At 32.5% G+C, this 23,125-nt stretch overlaps 2 protein-coding genes across 2 annotated transcripts in view; one reads left to right on the top strand and one right to left on the bottom strand.

Annotated features, from left to right (window-relative positions):
• The window catches only part of LOC129233750 (poly(U)-binding-splicing factor PUF60-like), a 62,964-nt gene extending 58,907 nt beyond the window's left edge, over positions 1 to 4,057 (top strand). Inside the window, exon 13 of the mRNA XM_054867729.1 lies at positions 714 to 4,057. Within this exon, the coding sequence (XP_054723704.1) occupies positions 714 to 823 (110 nt within the window). The 3' untranslated portion in view covers positions 824 to 4,057. The remainder of the gene's footprint in view (positions 1 to 713) is intronic.
• Positions 4,058 to 16,991: 12,934 nt separating this feature from the next.
• Positions 16,992 to 20,235, bottom strand: LOC129233751 (NFX1-type zinc finger-containing protein 1-like). The gene is made up of 2 exons (XM_054867730.1): positions 17,289 to 20,235; positions 16,992 to 17,128 (listed from the first exon to the last, which is right to left on the bottom strand). The coding sequence occupies exons 1-2, from the start codon at positions 20,233 to 20,235 to the stop codon at positions 16,992 to 16,994; spliced, it is 3,084 nt and encodes a 1,027-aa protein (XP_054723705.1).
• Positions 20,236 to 23,125: the final 2,890 nt, after the last annotated feature.

Genomic DNA, 23,125 nt, shown 5'->3' with positions numbered 1-23,125 from the left:
ATGAAAGATCTCATTCATAAGAAGTTAGCTGTTGCCATTTTTCTTGAGTTTGAACAAATAAAGTCTTTCTTTATTGTTTTATGGCTTGTCATGCAACGGGTGGATTTAAAACATTTTCTATTTGATATATTTTTAGCGATTGATTGATCTTGCAAACTGTGTGAGTACAAAATTTGAGTATAGTCACGGCTTCACTTGATACCTGGACCGATTATTATGAAAATTGCTATATATATGTATTTTTCTACAGAGAAGGTGCATAATATGCTCATTGAAGCCACTCGTCACCAGGTGGCACTGCAGAGTAGCAACTTCTGCCCCGTTCAACCAATTGTCATGAAAATCAGTATAATGATGTATTTTTTGTTGGCGGAGCAACGCGCGTCGGGTACAGCTAGTAGTGTTATAAATAAGAATTTCTAGGCGTCAAAATCAACTATCTAGGTAGAATATATTACTATATCATTTATTTTACTCGGGGGGGGGGGGGGGGGGCTCAATGCTGCCTTTGGCATTTGATAATTAATGCTTTTGATGTTTTTAACCCTGGATCTACTCAGAGCTTCGAGTCTGGCCCCTAAAGGTTTAGAGGGGAAAATTTAAATTTTGTGCACAAACCATGTTTATGTATTTTCCCTATCAAAAATTATTTTTGGAATTTTACTTTTGTTGCAAGTCATTGTAAGTGAGTTAATTTTTTTGTGTTATTGCAGAAGCTTGTAAAGCTCGAGATGCTTTGAATGGACGATTTTTTGGAGGACGAATTGTGAAAGCAGAACTTTACGACCAAACTCTTTATGAAGCTAATGATTTATCAGGATGATCAAAAATATTTCTATGTACTATGATTGTACAGAATATGAGTTCAATATATTTTTGAGTTTATCATTAATATGTTGACATATATTGGTACAACCATATGAATATTGTATATTCCACTTCATTTGTTGTACATTTTTCTTTGTTATGATTGTTTGGCAAGTGTAAATATGTGATGACTGCTTTTTATAATGTAGGAATCCTGGCATTCAGGATTTTCTCTATGTATGCTGGTAGTTTAACATGAATGAAAAACATTGCAATCGACCACAGTCGTTGAAATTTACGCGTGCAATATATTGGCAAGCAATTGATTACGTTAATTGAGAAGCCTGGTTTCATTAATTTATTTTTTTTTAACTTGCCAAACGTCTTAAAGAATGTAATCATTAACTTTTTCTTCATAGTAATTTCATGACTTTTATATTTTTCATAACAAATCTTAGGTTTACCTCGAATTTATGTTCGAATTAATACAGTAAAATACGACAGTGTAAATGTAGTTAAAACCTCTTATATTCTTTCTTCAAAAAGCACATTGTTTAAAAAAAATGAGTACAGTGTGTCTTTTTTTTTCTTTAATTTTATGCATTATAATCACATTTTAGTGTTTCATTTTTTAAAATGTTAAAAATTTCATACAACTATATTATTGAAAATAATAATTGAAATGTCAGAATCTGCATTTAAGTACTAAGCCGAGTCTTCAAGGCTAATAAAGTTTTAAAAACTCTCCTGCAATTAATCACGTAAATTTGAATCAGCAGTCATTTCTTAAAATTTATGGTCTAAGCATGTGTTTGCCTACTTGTTTAAAAATAATTTTTACATAAATTTTTATTTTACTTTTTTTTTTTTGCATAATTTACCAGTGCAAATTTGGGGTATTGTGTAACATAAAGCGTAGAATTTTTTTAATATACTTCGTAGCTTAAAAATTTTCATTAAATATTTTTCTAAATCATCAAGTTACATTGCTTAGATGTTCTTTATCATTACTTTTCAGGATTCTCTATTGGCATCTGATTGTGCTTTCCATAATGCTGAAACCACAGCCATAAAAGCCAGGTATCTCAAATTACGTTAAAAATTGCTTGCTTGCATGCGAATTTTTCATTCACGGCTGTGGTCGATTGTGATGCAGTGGTTTCAGCATATCAAGCACATAGTTCCTACAAAAATTAATGCTCTGCATTTTCAAAAGTAAAAGATTGCTTGAAGTGAATTTTCATATTTTATCATAGAATTAGAAAACATTACATGTTGCAGTCCATGTGTAATGAATTTTGCTGTCTGAAATGCAGTTGTAAACTTCATCTCTTTTTCTTTATAGATAATGACTTAATGCATTGGAAATAGTTATAAAACATTATAATGATTTTTTTCCTTCATTCCACCATGTGACATTTTTCAATCTCTAAGTTTTGGTTTTGACCAAGTTACAGAACTTCCTGTTTCCTTGAAAAAATTATAGGTATTTTCCCAGTTTTTGCAGTGTTCATGGTGCTCCCCCCTCCCTTTATTTATATATATATATATATATAACTTCTACATTGCATTTAAACCATGGTATTTAATTTCTAAGTTTCACCTCAAAAACATGTATTTAATGTTGATGTGTTGACAGGTATGAATTTTTCAAAAAAACGAACTATATTTTCGGCGTGCATACATGAATCAAAAGTGGTAGGTTACTATGTGAAACTACTTGCATTTTTTTTTTATTTATAACCCTAATGAACTTCATCTCATTCATGCTTAAACCCAGGCTTTTTATTGCATTCCTTTTTTTTCTCAAAATTCATATCTCAATTTTAATGTACCCATCGTTACCGGTAGTTATTAAACCAAGTTTCATAAACATTGTGAAATGCATCACCGATATTGTGCGACCAGTGTTTAAACAAGCTCAAACGAATGAAATAAAAATGTATAAATCAAACTTGAAAAATTATAAAATTCAAGTACAATAGCAGTAAAAATATTTTGTCCCTTTTTTCTCTATAAATTTAACTAAAAAGTGAAGTTCACAGTTTATGTACATATAATTACATTCAAATGTGTTTTAATAAATTCATGTTCTCATTTTTTTAAAACTAATAAACTGCCTATTGTTCTGTATAAACAAAGTCATAATGCAACAGTCATGAAACTCTTTGGTTCCTTAAATCATTACAAGCAGTAATATAAATTTATTCAAATCTACACAAACAACAATCCACAATATAAAATGTATAAAAACCAACATCAGTTGCTGCTCTGTAAGTACTGTAACTTTCATCTTATAATTCAAATGCTTGATGTAATTAAGTTTTCACTTACTATATGTATAAATGGCTGACTATGTATAATATCAAAATAAACACCTATATATCCAGTTAAACTAAAAAACTTTTATACAGTTTCACAGATAAGAAATTAATATCTGTAAGATAAAACTAATTTTATTGTTAGATTCTCGTTTTTAATCTATTTTAAAGAACAGAACTGAAAGTAAGTATCGTGATCCGGCAGTAGAAATTTTTTCCAGCAGTCTGCGACACAGAATAAGAAAGCTAAAAATAGTCTGCAAGATGAACCAATGCTAGATTAATAGAAAAATCTAAATCAGCACCAAGAAATGCTTAAATACACAATTTAAAAACTACAAGTCATTCTGCCTCTGAATTTAATCCCAGAAAATATGGTACAAATCTTCATTTATTTTTATGGTACAAATCTTCACAATTAAATCTTTTCTTCCAAAAAAATGTTTTTTTTTTTTTTTTCCGCCCTCAAGTAAGAAATAGTTAGCATCAAAAATTACGATGCGAGTCGCAGTGCCTTCTGCCTTCAGGATTGTGAGTGAATATTCAGTTTTAAGTTTCAACTTCTAAAAACCTTGAAAAGCCTCAATAAGTGCATTTACTATTTACCGTTTAAAAATCCTTTTAAAATTTGCCAAGCTTTAGAAAATGTGTAATCACTGAAAACAAGGATCAGATTTCTCTGGATTATAAGTGTTTGGAAGTTACAGTAACAATTATCAATTAGCATAAAAATTTAATACTTGGTTATCTTTAGGTAATCCACAATTCCAAAGATGAATTGGATTTTCAACAATAGTTTGTTTTTTTTTCTTTTGTATTGGAGCAATCATTTCATTGCTTTAAAATCATCAGTAGAATATTCATGAAATTTTAACAGATAACTACCAGTTTGCAAAATCAATCTTGTATATTTGTTCATAAAAAAATAATAAAATATTTTCTACACAATGTTCATTTTTCAATTACGGTGTTTGTTGTTTTTGCTTAAATTTCAATATGACTATAGCTTTTAAAGAAAATTGCAACAACTTTATAAACTTATTGAAACAGAAGTCAGTATTGTTCTCATGCAAGATAATTTTGCGGGAGTGGAAAAAATCATACTAAAAATGGAAAAAACATTTAAATCAAGTTGCATTGAATTCTGTCAATTAATGAATAGTAAAGATTCATAAATACGACACTTAAATAAATATTTTAGTTACCTATTGCATTGTTAATTATATTACAGTACTACCTTTGTTTGTCCAGATGAAGCAAAACATGCCCTTAAATAAGAAGACTTTTCTTTTATTACTGCATAAAAGGATGGTTTGTTACAAAATTACATAGTATCGTTTCTAGCAAATATTTTACCATTTAAAGTTCAGCTGCTGTCGTGTCGGGCCGACACTCCAAGTCACTCCTAGGACCACTTCACGCCAGTGTCTTAAAAGGAAACTTTTCAAGGTGGAAAGAGTTTCACTTATAAACATTATTAGGTATGCAGTCGGACCTTGCTATAAAGTCTCTCATCAAAACTTTGAAAGTGGCCTGTATCATTATAACCAAATCAATACTTTTTTACAATGAGCATTAGGATGGAGTGAAAAAAACGTAATTGAGATATATGTAAAGCCTTTATGCGGGAAAAGTTGCCTCTTACCCAAGCCTATTAATCATAAAAAATTTCAGTTAAATCAAATAATATCTTAAGCTGCCCATTTGACTTTGAATTTTAAGTAGTTAGTCTGATTTTTCACCTAACTGGTAAAAACGGAATGATAAAATATAATTACCTCTCATTTGAAACTTTGAAATGAAACTCTTGATAAATAAATACATAATATTTAGTTTGCTGAATGACCTAGGTAATTGCGAAATCGATTTCAAACCTGCAAACGATCTGCCAGCAGGGTTCGTACGCTCCGGGAATTGTCAGGGAAAATGACACTGTCAGAAAAGTCAGGGAGTTTTCAAATTTTGTCCTCCAAAAATTTTTTTCCCCAAGGAATTAAGTACTATGAGATCTAGTTTTCGTTTTTATTGTGATTTCACGAAAAAAATTGTAAATTTTTATCTAAACCGACGCTGACACTTAAAAACAGCAATCGAAAAATGAACGTTTTTTTTCACAACGAAAAATGCGCCAAAAGAGCGAAGATTTTCTTACATGGAGTCAGTGAGGGGAACGCATTTCTTTCTACTGCCTAAAGTTTTAGATGGGTTGCCACAACATTCTGTTCGGTTCAGGGTTCGTACGCTCCGGGAAAACTTGGAATTATCAGGGAAAATGACTTAGTCAAAAATGTCAAGGAATTTTCCAAATGTGTCCCCAAAATTTTTCTTTTCCCAATTTTTTCCCAGGGAATTTCGTTTTATAAGATCTAATCTTCATTTTTATCGATGTATTTAAAAAAAATTGTAACAATTTTTAAGCAATGAAAAAAGTGGCGACCCAAAAAATCTTCAGCAGCCGCCATTTTTGGCTCTCAGTAGTTCCCAAGGGAAAAAAAATCAGGTGGACAGCAATTATGCACAAACTCAACAGGAGAGAAGACAATTTACTGCTTCGGAAGCACAACCTGTAGATGGAAGGGTCGATCGGGGGGAAATCGTTTTTTTTTTTTTTTTTTTTTGATCGGAAAATCATTTCAGCTACGTGTGAAACGTAGTCGCCATCTTTGGTCATTCACAAGATGGAAGTAGATACGATCCAAAAATGCCTAAGTTTCTAAAAACAAAGCAGAATTGGATGTTTTCTTTAATTGAAAACTGATGAAAACAACAAAAAATGGTCTGCAAATTGTTTTTCTATTATTATTTGTAATAATTTTCTTGGGAAATGAAAAATTTTGTTCTTAAAACTTAATCTTATCCTCACTGCCTCGGACGCAAATGTGCTAAAAACTTTTCAATGAATTGTAGTATCATGAAGATTTATTATTTTTTAATTGTCTTCATGCAACAAATTTAAAAAAAGTTATTTCTTATTTTTGGGCATAGCCGCCATATTTGGTCATTCCCAAGATGGAAGTACACAAGACTTTTTCAAGTGCCTAAGTTCCCGAAAACGGCATTGGATGTTAATTGCAATGTAAACTATTGAAAACAACACAAATTGTGCCCTTTTTTCCGGATAATTTGTAGTTATTTTCTGGAAAAATGCAAGATTTAATCTTCATACCATTTTTTTTTTTTTTTGTTTTAATTGATTTAGACTCTTATGTGCTAAATACTGACTATTTTGCTTTTATTGTAGTTTTTTAAGGATTATTAATTATTTATTACTTTTTTATACTACAAATCCAAAAATCTACTTATTATTTTAAATTTTTCACTTTGTCGCCATATTTGATCGTTTGCACAATGGAAGTAGACTTAAACTTCCAGAAACAGAATTGGACGTTTATATTGATGTGTTATATTGAAAATAACATTAAATGTGCAAAAAGTTATGAATTTGTGAAAATTAACTATTATTTTCTGGAAAAGAAAGTTTGAAATTTTAATGTAAGCGTCCTTTAATATGTGAAAAAAAAAAAAAAAAGATTATTGGCATTGGCTTATGATTGGCGGAGTTGATTTTTGTTACTATGCATTACATGGTATGCCGATTGATGCAACAAGTTAATCATATTTATACTGAAATTTAACATTGCATTTTGCTCAATATGTTTCGTGTAACCTACTTATAAGAAAATAAAAAGTATTGTAAACCAAAAGCGGATGCTAAAAGGTTGCTGCAGGACTACAGCAAAATGCTATAATATTACGCGTGACATCAAAGAAACGCTAAAATAAGTAGAAAGTACTCTGTTTTCAACAAATAGTAAACAAAATAAAACAATTTTGAACAAAATGTTTAAAAAAAAACTTAAAATTTTGACAGAGAAAACAAAAAAAAAACAAGTTTTTTTTTTATAAGGGGAGAAGTTTCAGTTCTTCTGCATCGCTACTTTAAACAATTTTAATTATTTTGAAAATATTACTATTTAAACTTAAATTTTGAATGAAGCGAGTAACCTGGAATTTTCTAAAAAACAACCTGGAAAAGTCAGGGAACTTTTTTTAACAAAAAGTGTATGAACCCTGGCCAGTGCACTTTTTTTGCCTTTAGTGCTATAAGCTGCGTTTTTTCTTCTAGTTAGTTGTCTCTCTCTTTTAAAGTAGTACATTTAGTAAGAATTATTTCAAACTATAAAATTATTACTTCAAATGTAAATGAAGACGTTATTTTTTACATAAATAAGTTTTTATGCAAAAAAAACTTATTGTTTTGAAGGAGGGAAAAACATAAGTCAAAGGTTTTCTTCGGCATTGTAAATGACTATTAAACTTCCAAATGTAGCATAGGATGGTGACTCCGATAGATCAGCGTCAATTCTTATCAATACTCCTTAAAAGATGCATGAATTTGGTAAGACCTAATCTTTAGTCTGCTGTTCAGCTTTAGTCTCCTTATCTGAAGAAAGATTGGGCTTCTTTCATTGTAAACAGCTCAAAGTGCTTCTAGGCTAGTAAGAGGACTTATATATTTAGATTACGGTGCTAGACATAAAATTCTTGATATGTATCGTCTGGAGCAAAGAAGAGTCAGATGGGACATGATTCAGTTGGTTAAATTTATCAATATGAAACATGTTAATGGGTTAAATGTTTTCATAGAAAGCAGGACAAGGGGGTCGTTGTTTTAAGCTATTCAAATCTCAGGCTAATCTGAAAATTAAGACAAATTTTTACTTTAGCAGATTTGTAGGCACTAGGAACAGTTTACCGGAAGCGGCTGTAAAGAGTAAGGGGGTAAATAGCTTTAAGAGGACCATTGCGGTCTTCATTGTGGACTCTTACGATCAGCCCAGCTGAGCACAGAGTCTGTTGCTGGCCAACAGCTTTGAAGGGGAAAAATGAATAAACTCAATAACTGTTTAAGAATTCAAGACTATTACAATAAATTTCAATGCGGACAACTATTTGCTTTAATTGACTGGATTTCAGTTGCACTTATAAAAATTGACACTGATCTCATTTACAACGCTAAAGAAACACTTTGACTTTGACTTCTGACTATGTTTTTTTTTAAAGTTGTTTATATGCAAAAACAGCCATCTATTTACATTTGAAGTTACAACTCAATAGTTTGAAACCATTTGAACTAAATAGAATACTTAAAAACAAAGACAACCAACTAGAACAAAGGATGCAGTTCATAGCACTACACAAAGAAAGGTTCTGACAGAGCATGTGCGATTTGCGAAGCAATTTTGCAATCGTCTAGGTTATTCAACTAACTATATTAAGTACTTATTTATCAAGAGTTTCATTTCAAAGTTTCAAATGAGAGGTAATTATATTGTATCATTCCGTTTTTTCCAGTTTAATGAAAAATCAGTCTAATTACTTAAAATTCTTAGTCAAATGGGCAGCTAAAGATATAATTTGATTTAGCTGAAGTTTTGTGTGATAAAGAGGCTTGGTAAGAGGCAACTTTTTTGCATATAGGCTTTACATCTTTCTCAATTTCGTTTTTTTTCACTCCACCCTAATGAGCATGTATATAAATAGCCAAACTCTTTGTTAAGTCTATGTTTTAAATTATCAGTTCATTAGGTTGTAGCTTTTTAGTTAACGTCTTTGCCGTTTATTAAATGTTGAAGGGGAGTAAGTATATAAATAGTCAAATTATTTGTTAAATCTATGTTCTAAATTATCAGTTTATTAGGTTATAGCTTTTTAGCTAATGTCTGCCGTTTATTAAATGTTGAAGCTTTTGGCAAATCATAACTAGTATGTTGTGGCCATCACGAAACTTTCTTCTATATCTTTCTTGTGAATTCTGATCAATCCCTATGCTTGAAAAGAATGCAATATTCCCAGCAAAAAAAAAAAAAACTTGACGACCGTCCGAATTCCTGAATTCCCGCAAAAGCAAAGCAAAGAACGACTTGAAAGTTATTTTAAAAGCCTTGCTTGAATTAATTAGATGTTTTATTTGTTAACAAACATAAAATGGCAACAGTTATTAATTTTAAATCATTGCGATAACATTTCCGATTATCTCCCGAAAATTAAAATCACGTGAAATAAGCAGACGAGAATATTGTAATTTATCTTTCTTATTGTTGCATTTATAAAGCTATTTTTATTAACACAAAAAAAAAATCAGACCCCCATGGAGTGATTGGCGCCAAAATTGAAACAACGCCTATTTACAAATAGATTCACATTTATTCCAAATTTCATCCAGAACGTAGCATTACTTCTTGAGAAATGGCACTCACAATGAAAAAAAAGAACATTCGATTGCGCCACCCCCTTTTCAGCTTTTGACACCAAAATAAAATCAGCTCTTATACCCACTAAGGTCTACTTGCCGATAAATTTTTCTTTCATTCCGTTCATTATTTCTTGAGATACAGCAGTCACAATTGACGACAAAAAACGTTCTATAGCTCAACCCTCGTTTGAGTTATTGCCACCAAAATTGAATCAGCACCTGTTCCTGTTAATGGCAACATATGGTCCAAATTTTGTTTGATTCCGCCAGTTACTTCCTGAGGAATAGCAAGCACGCGTAACTCAAAAAACGTCCCATTGCTCCACCCCCCTTGGAGGAATTCGCGCCAAAAACCAATGGGCACAAGTTCACATAGGGGCACATATGTGTACCAAATTTCGTTCGATTTCGTGCGGTAGTTTTTGCTGTAGAGCGGCCACAAAAAACTGGTCACACACAGACGTGACACACATACATACACACACACAGACAGACAGACATTTTCCAAAAATAGTCGAAATGGACTCAGCACACCTCAAAACGTTCGAATCCGTCAAAATTCGAAATTCGAAAATTTGCACGAATCCAATACTTTCTTCTATATATTAGATATAGAAGAAAGTAAAAATAGGGCTTTTGATAAATTTTTAGGTTTTTGAGGCACTGTGGGAACCCTAGAATAATGTACACAAAACTCCCAATTACCCGCAGATAATCTGCAAAGTAGGTAAAAACAATGCTAGGGTATGCAAATACTTAAAAGGAACAATAACACTAGCATTTAAATGGTAGCCAAATTGACAACAGTGTACAAAAAATGCATGCAAAAATTAAAAGATAGCTCATTATTGCAAATGGATTACCTGCATGCGCAATCAAATCGTGGAATCAGACTGACTGCAACAGACCAAGCTAGGTTACACTAAAAACGCAAAGGGTAATCAAGGAATTTTTTCGAGACTGGTCTGGTCATTCATTTTGTAAATACAGTATAACTTCGATTTAACGATTTCCTCAATTTCATGATACATTTCACTGGTCCGGATTTGGATGCATTGAATGTCCATGCTCCTCGATTTAACGATAACTTTTTCCAGTTCTTTTACAATCGTTAAAAATAGGGGTTATACTGTAGTGTTGTAGATCTAAAAATCAGTCAGTTTGGTAGGTTTAAAAATCAGTAAGTACTGAAGATTTAAAAATCAGTTTCAATTTGTCAGGTTTCAAAGACCTTATAAGGTTTGATATCATTGGAAAGGAGGAGGAGAAAAGCAAAAAGAATAATGTCTAAAAAATTTTGCTCTTGTCAAGTTAAAATGTGGTATTCATCCACATTAGTTTATTCGTTGTAGGATTTTTTTTTTTTTTTTTTGAAAGTAAAAGATTGCAGGTAATTGGGAGTTGACTGAATAGCCAATGACGATGATGACATGTCCATAATGTGCAAAATGGACCTTTATATTGCTCCAGAGCTGATGTAGGAAGCTTCAAATCCTCTGTCTTCTAGGCTGATCATGAAAAGCTTGGCTTGGATTGCTGGGCAGCCAAAGATATACTGAGACACTCATAGTGGACTCGAGTAAAATTTTCGGAAGACTGAAATGTTTGGAAACTATGAAGAAACTTGCTTCCCCCCCCCCCTTCCCGTAAAAACTCTTCAAATACGCACACAAAAATCAATGAAAAAAAACATTTTGAAAGTTTTTTAAAATAATTTTTCAGTTTTAGAATGTGTTGTTAGCCCAAACTTTTCAGATCACAAACTTCCCTGCACTGAGGGGACAGTTGAACATTAGGGCACTGAATTTTGTAACTTCTTTGTCTGTCAGTTGAGATTTTCATCCATGATCAGTGGAATATATAGTCGATGGTATTTAAAAGTGTAAAGATAAATAATTTTACGGATCATATAAATATTAAATAATTAAGCTTCTTAACCTGGGAGAACTCGCATCGGGCCTCTCAGGCCCTGTCATTACAAAACTACGCTGCTAAAAATCACCCCTTCAACGGAAATGAATAAGATTAACAGTAGCTGCGTTCGAGGTGACTTACATACTGACCACATGCTTTTCAGGAATGTACATTCCCCCTTTTCCCAAGAAAATTCCAGTTCGGGCCTCAGAGGCCCGGAGCGAGCGCTCACGCTTTTCATTTTAGATTGTGAATGTAAAGGAAGAGGTTGTGAAATGCATCGCTATTTAAGATGCAAAGATGAAATGAAGAGGTTGCTGACCTTGTTGGTTGATGTTTCAACTGATGAGAACCCCTTAAAGATGATGCAGAAGAAGAAGTTGACACAGAACAGTAAAGCGATCATCAGTAATGCTTAGAAGAAGATTTAGATTCATATATCATAAAACTTTCTTAAACCTTACTTTTTAAAACATATTTTAGAGACTGTTTATCTATTTATAATTCAGTGTTGAAAACACATTTTTTTTTTCTATTTTGCAAACTTAATTTACTGAAATAACCATTCCGGGCCTATGGAGCCCCCCGCGAGCATTCCTGTGACGAAAAGTACCGCGAGTTCTTCCGGGTTAAAAAAGACTTTTACCACTAGTCTTTTCATTTAATTACTTTGTGAATCAGCCTAAATGGAGATAAGTAGTTGACAATTTATTCATAAATAATACGCTTCTCAGAAACTCAATGAAACATAATAGGCAAAGAAACAGATATATTGTAAGGGGCTCCCGAATGGCTCTACACTGAATGGATATAATTAAAATACCATTCATACCCCCCCCCCCAGTTGCAGATTTTACAGTATAGCTTTTTAACTCATCCCGCCCTACAGATCCAGTTAATTGTGCATAAACCATAGCAAAGACATAATAAAATCATCCAACACTAATACAGTCAGACCCTGATTTAACAACCCTCTATTTTATTTAATAAATTTTGCAATTTAGCAAATTTTTCTTTTTCTCCTGACTAAAATAAAGGCAAAACCCCTATTTACCAAATATTAAACCCCGAATTACTTTAATTTTTTTTTTATTAATTTGAGTTTGGAAATATTGGATTGTTTTCCAAATGTTACTATTCATATTGTCCAAAGCAGAAAAAGACTTTTCCTGGAATCAGCAATTTTTGCCGGGCAGAGGGCAACCAACGAATAGCAATTTTGATGCAGAGACCGAAAATGAAACTCTCATCAAAACTTACTTATGCTTTACATGGCCCGGAAATTGTAAAAACATATCTCATGTACCAGGCTGTACATGACACAGTATTTTCTTCTCTCCATAAAGTCGAAAGTGAGTTATTTCGAGTCAAGTATCTAGGAAGTTGTTAAACATCTACTACACAGTACTTTAAATTTCCAAATAAATTAGTGTGTAATAAGTCACGGAATGCTGAATAAAAGTGTACACTTTCCAACTATGGATATTTTTGCGCAATTGCTTATTAGGTCTTTAAGGTAAGTGCAGTGCTTAAAAAAATATCAGACCCAGATATTACGTATAACCTTGATTTAACGTATAAAGGCTTCTGTCCCGATGAATTAGTTAAATGTGGGTGCAACTGTCTGCAGCAAAATTTGACCAGTCTTCGGAGATTTTGGTCGTTTGCGTTAAAAAAATGTCTTCACTCAAAAACAGAAAATTCCATAAAAATAATATCTATTTCTGTATAATTATTACATACAATAATTATTTATCTTATTCTTAACATTTAAATATTTTTGTGACAGCTTTTTTTTTTTAACAACAAGTAAAATTTTGTTTATATATTTTTTAATTACTTTATCCTAAAAAGGGGGGAGGGATTTTTCCTAAAAAAGAGAAAAACCTTACTTCTCAGTAAAAAAAAAATTCAGATGTTTTTAAGGTTTTTTTTTTTTTTTTTTTTTTTGAAAAAAAAATAGGAAACAAAAGAAAGAAAAAGAAAACATCACTGGTCCGCAATTTTTTTTAAAAAAGCTTTTGCCGGTCCATGGGTCAAAAAAGTTTGAGAATTGCTGCCATAGGATAATAAAAAATAAAATTTACTTTTATATAGTTGGGATTTTTAGGTGTACTTTTCCGTAAATGGTACATCACTTGATTTGGTGACTAGTTAAGTTTCAATCTTGGCAACTATAGAACAATCACTAAAATAGATATGAGATATTAACAAGTATATGGCAATCCTAGAATTTAGAAATTGAGCATGTTTTATGTCACCAACTATATATACGAAATTTTCAGTCTGCAATAGCAATGAACTAAAATCACCTAAAGTAAAAATGAGACCAAGGGAACATACCTTTAACGGAAAAGTATTGATTTATATTATGGCCAAAAAAGCAAGGACAACTTAATTACATGCTTTGTTTAATGACTTCATGCTAAAGATAGGAAAGTAGTGGTTAAATTTGACCTAGTTCTTAAAACCATCTTAAGTCCCACATTCATGTAGAAATTTGACAGAAAAATGCTCTAGTCAAACAGTCTATGAAAACTTTTCTCTATATTAATTTTGATTGGTGCTAGTTTATGAATTTTTTTACTACTAGAGGGCTCTGCCGCCTGCATGCTAACCAACCCCCAAAGATTGCAATCTTATTTAATTCACAACGATTTAAGTTGTCAATTAAAAAGAAACAGATTAAAAACTCATTATGAGCTCTCTTTGGATCAAAAAGCACCCCTTCCCCAGGTTTCAAAATAACTTGTACCAACTTGCAGAGCCGTAAGGGCTAAGAGGCTCCTGACATTGCAAAACTGCAGTTTTGTAAATTTGAAAAGTCGCTTTGATATTCGTTTTCTCTAGTAATATATTTTGCTCTTTAGCTTGAGGCCTGAATTGAGTTGAGCCTTAGATTTTCCATTAAAATTGAAACAATTAAAGTTTGTGGATAAGAAAGAAGAAACATGCGAATTGAAAAGATGTAACTATGGCAACGACAAATAAAACTTCAATAATTTTTAATGAAGGTGAGAATATTCAATCTTGATTTTTAAAAGCTCATAACTTTTTCCTTTGGAGATAGAAGCTTAATTTTTCAATCAAGGGTCGTGTTTGATCTGGAGTAAAAAAAGCCTCTCTTTCCAGTGGTGTCAAAAAGAAAGCTGTGGGACAATTCCTTCCCTTTTTACCGATAGATTTAATGAAGAAAGTGCCTAAATTTTAGCTAAGCCTTAAAAAAGTTTGAGCTAAAAACCCCCGCCGTTTTAAGTTAGAGCATTGAAACAAACTGCGTAGAATGCGGAAAATTCTACCCATTCCAATGATATATAATATTAATATATGCAAGTAATTTTTCACCCCTTTAACAGGCAATTTACATAAAATTTGAGCTTAAAAATTTAATTACAAGTAAACTAATTCAAATTTAAAAAAATAAAAGGTGTACACTCCCGTTGCTCGAAGTAATTTTATACAAAATTTCAAGGCTGTAGGTGCTATGGGGTCTCCTGGATGCAGGTCTGCCACCTTCCTTCTAGAGTTTCTTTGAAACCTTACTTTTATTTACTATAAAGAGATTAATCTTTCAACATGGAAAACTAAAATTCAAAAAGACCCATTCTATAAAATGGAGCTCCCACAAAGGTTTCTGGAATACTTGATTGTAAACTTCAATGAATTTACTTTAAAACATACAGTAAAAACAGCATTTAACTCATTCAAATCTTCAATTTAATTAAAACAAGTTTGAATTGAACATTTAAAAATAATGACAAATTAGAATTACAAAAACGAGAAAAGCAACTTCACAATTAGTGCACTACAGCTCAGGTTCATTTATACAAATCTTAGCAGGCAGGTATCGTGTTAACCAGTCAACAATATACAATATTTTGACAGGGTTTCCTTATAGGATTATAAATCTTAGCTAAGATGTTGAAATTATTGTTAAGTTCAACAACAGCGCGTCTTAAAGTGCATTATGCTGTGCACTTTAAGACTGCTCGTCTTTAAGTGCATAAAGTGCACACATGCTTCTGCATTTATGTCCAGTACTGCATGAATTGGAGAAGGGGTGTGTGCTAGTTAACATTTTAATATCAAACATGTGTTTATTCAATAGTAATTAGAATTCTAAATTTATTTCATATTAAAAATAGAAATACTGTAACGATGTCACGGCTGAACTTTGAATTTAGTTTTCTACTGGAGATGAAACACGTTGAGGCATTTAGAAAGATATGTGGACATCAACCTTCAACATTTTACAAGTACTCTTTTTCAGCTTTAGCTTCTTTGCTGAAAATCTTTTAAACTCAGCTCAAACCCTGATAATCAATGATCTTGGCAAAAATCAAGTACAATTTATAAGGGGAATTGAAAGTTGTTACTGCCAGATCATTTTAATTTTAGCAAAAAAAGTCATTTCTATTTTAATAAGCAATAATAAAACTCCGATTTTTACATCTAAAAAAAAGCAATGCTGATAGCAAAGCATGCCCTTATAAACATTTTTTAAAAAAATCTAATCTAAAAATTTCAATTTAACATTTTTTGTTTCTTAAATCTACATAGAGGTAAAATATTTAAAGCTTTAAGTATTCAAGCTATCTATTAAGACAATAGCATTTTTTAAATACCCAAAATAAAAAAGAGTAATGAAATAAAATCCAAAATGAAAAAATGAGCCAATTTTATTTTCTTTCTTTTTAATGCCTTAAATGGAACATTCTGTAATCAAATTGAACTTTTAAGGCCCCAAACTAAAATTAGTTGTATAGCTGTTTGATTTTTAATATTTATATTATAATCTCTTATTGATCTGCATCAATTAAATGCTGCTATTTTTGTTTCATACTGCCAAATATAAGGGTTACCATTTTTCCGTTGATGTAAATTCTTAAAAACAATGACTGGATCAACAACTACAGAGGACACACGCCTTGCCATATCAAGAAACACTTGCCACTGGCAAATAAATCATGCAACGACACACCCCTTCTCCTGTTCTGGTTCATCACTCTCAGATTCACTTGCACAATCCAGTTTCAAAACATTATTCATACATGCTTCACACTTTTGATTTCTTTCATGGCAGAGGCTTGGTTCCACATGCCCACAAGACTTGGGTAAAGTTACAACAGCATTGCACCGAATATCACAAGGATCACAGCATTTTTGACTACATTTATGTCCACATGGTAAATTCTTAGTGCACGACTTCTCACACAAAGGATATTGTGTACGAGAACAAGGAAGATTCACAGTATGACCACAAACAAGCGTACGGGTGACTATTTCTTTACAAGGAACATGATTCATGCCCTTTTTACATTTTGCACAATTCCCAGAACAAATATGACCACAAAGCAAAACTGCCATACAAGGACTATCACATTCTGCAGAGAACAAATCTGAACACTTTACTCTCCCTTTATGATCACAATCATATTTCTTGTCAACTATTTCATGACATATCAAAGAACACGTATCTCCACATGGATTTCTGCATTTATGTCCACAACCCATCAAACGTTTGCACGTTCTTTTACATTTAACATGCTGAAACAAAATTCCTTTACTAGAAATTCTTACACAAGTACTACAGCATCCTTTACATTTATGCGTACAATTTAAAATAGTTTCACAGGGCATGTTGCATGCAGCTTGAATGGCAATCAGATTCAATTTCTTGTGACAAGGAATTTTTACATTATGCCCACAGGTAGCATTTGTAGTAATTTTTGCTTGACAGTCCATGCAAGAAAGGTTACTTCGACATTGTCCACAAGTAGATAAGCATTTATGGCCACAAAATAGATCTTTGAAGCACTTTTCTTTGCAGCTGTATTCAACAGGATTCACATGACATGGCATTTCATTTGTGTGCCCACAATAAGGAATTTTCTTGATCACACGAACTTTACATGGTCTACATTCTTGGTAGCAAAATCCAGGACAAGTGTGCTGATTTTCACACAAAACTTTCAGACAGGGTTCCATACATTGGTACTCCATGTGATCTAAATCTGTGGGGTGGCACTTTTTAGCACAAACATGCCCACATAAAAGTTTCCTGCCACAGAGCCTTAAACAACCACCATCAGGAACATTTTTAAAATCCTCTGCAGTTGATACTTTCACAGATGTTTCAGGGTGGAGTTGACAGTTCAATTTTAAAGCATTCCCAATATTCTCGCCAACTACAAGTTTTGCTTGAATTTCTTTCCATAAGTTACAACTATTCCCCAATAGTTCAAAATTACCAATGCAATATAATCCTTGTTTGGCACGAGACAAAGCCACACATACTCTGTTTGATATTTTCAAAAAACCAACTCCACCATGGATATTGCTACGAACAAAAGAAATAAGAATGATGTCGTTTTCTTCTCCCTGATAATTATCTACTATGGTTATTCGAACATCTGTCAGCAATTTATCTTTCCTCAACTCCTTTAACAAAAAGAGCTGTCCAGAATAGGTTGTTAGAATTGTGATTTGTGTAGATTGATAACCTTGCTTTATTAAATATGTAGCTAATGCTAAAATAAATTTAGCTTCGTGTTTATTTGCATGAGACTTCATTTCAGTATTTTCTGTCTCATAAACATTATGATTTATGAAAAACATATTTTTATCCATTCCTTTTATATTGGGGTAAGAAAACACAGACTGATGATTTTTTAAATCAGGATAAATATGTGGTACAAGTAAACTTGCTATTGATGGTCTCATCCTATGCTGAAAAGTAAGTTTATGACATTCAAGACCATTTTTTACCATCCTTTCAAACAAAGATACATCAAAGTTAAACTTTTTTGCCAGTTCATAAACAGTAGGATTGGGTCTTAATTGCTGATGATCTCCGATCAGTATGACATGCTTTGTGTGTTCTGTTAGCGAAGTTACGATATGGGCTTCAAGAACTTCAGCTGCTTCTTCAAAAATAACTATTTGAGGTTTAAGTTTTTTAATAATGTTTTTATACTTTGCAGCACCAGTAGTTGTTATTCCAATAATATCACATTGTTCAAGGATATAAGCATCTTCTTCATTTCTGAATCCTTGAAGTCGTTCCTGTAACCGCAAAATGTGCTCTTTTGTTTCAACAATATCCTGATTCATTTGCTTCATAAAACACTCAACCCAGTGCATGTATAAAGACCATCTTTTCTCTAAAGTTAGTTGCCATACATCGGTCACTTTACATGCTTCAGAACACATCATTGCTTTTGTCGATTTTAGTTTTTGTCTAATGAATTTATTTTTATTTTTCCTTGAATGTGTCCTCCATTCTTCCTTGGTTTTAGGAACATCTTCCTTATCCTCAAGTTGAAGTGCTTTTAATTGAACAGAAATATTATCATCATCATCAATCATCCTTATACCTTCAATAAAATCAGCTTCTGAATCTCTAGTATCTTTTCCACTCTCAGAAGTACTTACCTCAGTACTATAATTTTGTAGATTAATACTGGCATTCAGTTCACTTTGTAAATCAAAAAATGTTTTATCCTGTTGCAGACTCATCTGACTAACTTCATTTGAACGAATTGCAAGCCAATCTTTTATTAAATTTCCATCATAACTCCCAATGTTATTAATAATAGAAAATAGAGAATAATAGTGATTTTTGCTCATGATATTAAACAGTAGCTCATCTTGCAAAATGTTTGACACACATGCATCAAACTTGTTGCTATACTGATCCATTGCTTCAACATATCTACACAACTCGGCATATGTTTTACCAATAACTTTTCTTGCAGGTTGTGAAGTGTTTGAAAACTTTCTTTCTTCACTACGAAGATTTTTCAGCTGATAAGGTTCAAGATTTTCATTTTGACATCTTCCTCCAACACGCCCAACTTTTTGAGTATAACTCAGAATACCTTCCAAAAACTGATCAAGAGCATGGTTAGTATAACATACAACGAGAATAGGCGATCGACTAGACATACAGTACTTATTTTGAAGCAACATTTCAGTAATTTTCAGAGCAATGAAAGTCTTTCCAGTTCCTGGTGGACCTTGTATAATGGAAAATTCTTTAGTTATGGCAGCCTTAAAAGCTTCATATTGGGTGTCATCAAATCCAAACTTTTCTTTGCTTGGCCATTTATCCGACATTAAAACTGGTACATTTGTGAGAAACATGTTATACCTTGTGAGAGTATTTAAGTAACTTGGATGCTTTATGTCTTTTTCAACGTGAACTATGTAATCTTGGAAAGGCATATTATTATTGTTCATTTGTTTCAAAGCAGCAAGATTATGGCGATATGCCTCAAAATATGCTTCTGTTTCAACCATAATGCATGAATTTGAGAGCCCACAGATCAAACCTTCACTTGAAGACTCTTCGAGCTTAATTATTAACATTCCCTGCTTTAAAAGTTTTGCATCCCTTTGTGCAATAGAAGCAAAAACTATGGAATCAAAATTATCATTAGAGAAGCAAATAAGAGAGCCAGTCATAAATCTCTTAGTACATTCCCAATTAACATGTGAAAAAAGAGAGATATCAAAACTAGCTAAATAAAATATGCCATTTTTATCAAAAATAGGATATAACACCTTGAAATCTTGGTAAAACTTCATGTCTTGGATTTGTTTGAGATTTTTTAGATTTAACTGCCCAGCAGCTAACAGGTATAAATATTGCTGAATACCAAGTCTCAAAGGTCGCATGTAATCTTCTCGAAGCAGACGAAACTGCACATCTAAATAATGCTCTGTATTTGCATATTTTCCTTCAACTATATTTGGTCTAATAAACACATTCATCTCTTTTATGTCATTAACAGTAGGTATTACTGACAAACAGCGAAAATTATCAGGTGGCTCTTGAAGCACTACTCCTTCTTGACAGTTGTTTTTATTGAATAATTCAACAACATTATTATTTTGTTCTTTAACATCAGAAAGCAAATCTTTAAACTCCTGCATGTTAACACCTTTTGAAGAAAGAAGATCACATGTGCATTCAAGAAGAGGTATAATGGCCGCAACAGTATCAACTGAATTAGAAAGTTCATAAGACTGAAATTTATTTAACAACTTAAGAAAATTCACCAAAGAAATAGGATCAATTTCACGAGTCACAGTTTTATGGCAATGTAATATGTACAGTTGTACTTGAGTAACAAAATGTCGATGACTCAGTATTTCATGTATTAATCTGGAAATATTACACGGCTGAGAAGCTTCAGAAGCCTTTCCAAATACGTTTAAAACAGCAGCCATATATTCTGGTTCGTATTCATCTCTACCTAAGAGACCAACATATGCATTATCTCCTAAAAGGGCATACAGTATTTCAATTTCGCTTTCTCTAAGAAGATTAATTAATCCACTGGTTGAACTTATATCAACCTTAGTATTCGTAAGCTTTCTAGAATATGCATTAAAAATACGATTGTGATTGCTGTCAACTTTGATGTTCGCAAACTTTACTCTCTCAGTATCATACTTATAAGTACCTCCAAAAACGTTTCCATTTCTTCGATTTTCACTTCTTCTAGTCCTACGTCTTGTTGCACTAGCAGCTGAGTTTGGAATTGCAAATATTCCCCATTCATCATTGTTACGATTTGAAGTCATATTATTTAGATATTTTACAAATCCGTACACAAAATATTTCAGAAAAAAAACACGCGTACTTTACTCACGATCATGACATTTCGAAATAGCTATTTGCTTCTCATTCCTGCAAGTTTCACATTTCGAAATGCGAACCGAAACCCACACTAATAGAAAATAAGTTTAGTTGTTTCTATAAACCTTGTTCTGTTCTGCTCAAGCTTAAGTACCTCCTCTCCACTGAGGAATAGTAAATCACGTGACAAATGAACTCTATTCACCAGACGTCACACTGCGGGTATTAAACGGCATTGTGGGGTGGGTACCAGGGGCAGACTGGGTCTCCCCAAGGGCGCCAACCTTGACTCTCAACCCATTAAAAAAAAAACGAAAGGGCATAGGTTTAAGGGCGCAAAAAAAAAAAAGAAAAAATTAAAATTTGAATTTTTGGAATCTTGAATTAAAATTATGTTTTTCGCAACTACGAGTGTGTGTGTATGTAGACGTGTGTGTTTGTGTGTGTGTGTGCGGGGGGTATGTGTGTGTGTGCGGGGGGTATGTGTGTGTGTGCGGCGGGTATCTGTATGTGGGGGGGGGGTATGTGTGATTGACCCCTGATGAATTGAATTATGATCTGATCAGCCAAATGAGCTTAAACAAGTTGAAACATTTGACAAATCCTTGTTTGAATGAAAAAAAAAATGATTTTACTATAGTTAGATTTTTTTTACAACAAAAAAGTGAGTTGTCCATTATGTAGACCCATTAGCGGATAGAATGCAAATTTGGATTTCTAGAGTTTGAAATAAGTTCTCAAAAGCGAAAGGAAATATGCTTAATCAATCTATTTTTCCTGAAAAATTGATAAAAGTGTAGTAAATGAGAATGAATGTGGGAAGTTGCTTATATCCAGTTAGGTTGAGCGGAACTTTAAGAACTACAACAAACGAATTGTTTGCATTTGAGTTTTCAGGTTTTAAAAGCATATACTATGCTTTGTCTTCTTTTTTATAAGTATACTGATACTTACATTTATCTTCCCTCTTTTTTAAAATTAATTCAATTGATAAAACTCTTAATTTTACTAATTTTAATAATGTGTGGTGAATTTCTCGCCAATTGTCTTGGCCATGTTACGGTTCCACGTTGTGATAACTTGGTAATTTACTCATCCATCTTATGATAATTTTGCTCTTGAAAATGTTCTTAAAATTGGAATAGAAAAAGAACAAAATCGAATTTGCGAAAAATCGCTTCGAGGTGAACACCCCCATGCCACAAACTAATTCTGTGCCAAATTTCATGAAAATCGGCAGAACGGTCTAGGCGCTATGCGCGTCACAGAGGTTCTGACAGACAGAGAGACTCTTTATTATTAGTAAAGGATTTATTGTTCATTGTAAAATATAATGTATTGGAGCATGGCCCCACTGAATACTTAACGGCCGTGGCAATCGCTGAAACTCATGGCAACAAAGAGGGCGCCACTGGCTACCCCTGTTTTTGTTTCCACTTGGCGTGATTGTGAGCGTTGGCGCTTTGGCATCTGTGAATACGTGGTTTTTCGACTTATTATCGGGCGTACGTCATTTGATGAAAATTTTAATTTCAAAAGAAGGAATGAAGAGAAAAAGTGCTGAATAAACATTGTATTACAAAGGTGGAGAGCATTTCTTATTGTTATTTTAATATCATATCAAAAATTACGCGTAATAAAAAATTTAAACAAACACAGAAAACACATGATTTTTTAAAAATATTAATGCGTAATTCTTAATATATTTTTTCAAACTTTTTTTTTTTTTTTGAAAGCTTTGCAAATAATTTAGAAATTTTTTATTGAAAATCCCCTGGGGTTTTCTTTTTGCATACAACAATTCTAAGATTGATTATATATGGTAGGCAGCCCTCATTTCTAATTTTACATGCTCATTTACATGCGAATTTTTCCTGCTCAATAAATTACATAGGGAAAAAAAAAAAAAAAAAACACGCTCCGCAATCTGAAAATACATTCATTTCTCAAAACTTGAGAGGGTCATTCATTGCCCCTTTTGACCCTGATGGGGATTAGAGAGGTATAGGAATTTACGTTAACAATTGCCATTCTTTTCGCTCGTAATGTAGTGTATATTTTACAACGAACAGAATTTAATTAAAAATGTACGCTTGGGAACAGGCCCGACATTTAAAAATTTCCGGGGGGGGGGGCAAAGGTTTTGTGTTCGGGAAAAAACAAAAAAATAAGAGCAAAATG

The sequence above is a fragment of the Uloborus diversus genome, unplaced genomic scaffold, assembly GCF_026930045.1.
Source record: "Uloborus diversus isolate 005 unplaced genomic scaffold, Udiv.v.3.1 scaffold_689, whole genome shotgun sequence".
Taxonomy (NCBI): Eukaryota; Metazoa; Arthropoda; class Arachnida; order Araneae; family Uloboridae; genus Uloborus; species Uloborus diversus.
This window is presented reverse-complemented; position numbering and strand designations above follow the sequence as displayed.

Excerpts from the sequence above, each read along its gene's own strand:
- LOC129233751 (XM_054867730.1), bottom strand. The coding sequence starts at position 20,235 with ATGCAGGAGTTTAAAGATTTGCTTTCTGATGTTAAAGAACAAAATAAT. Across the intron at positions 17,129-17,288 it reads AGATCACATGGAGTACCAAT|CTGCAAAGAAAAGTGCTTCA; the intron begins GTATGGAACCCT and ends TGTTGAATACAG.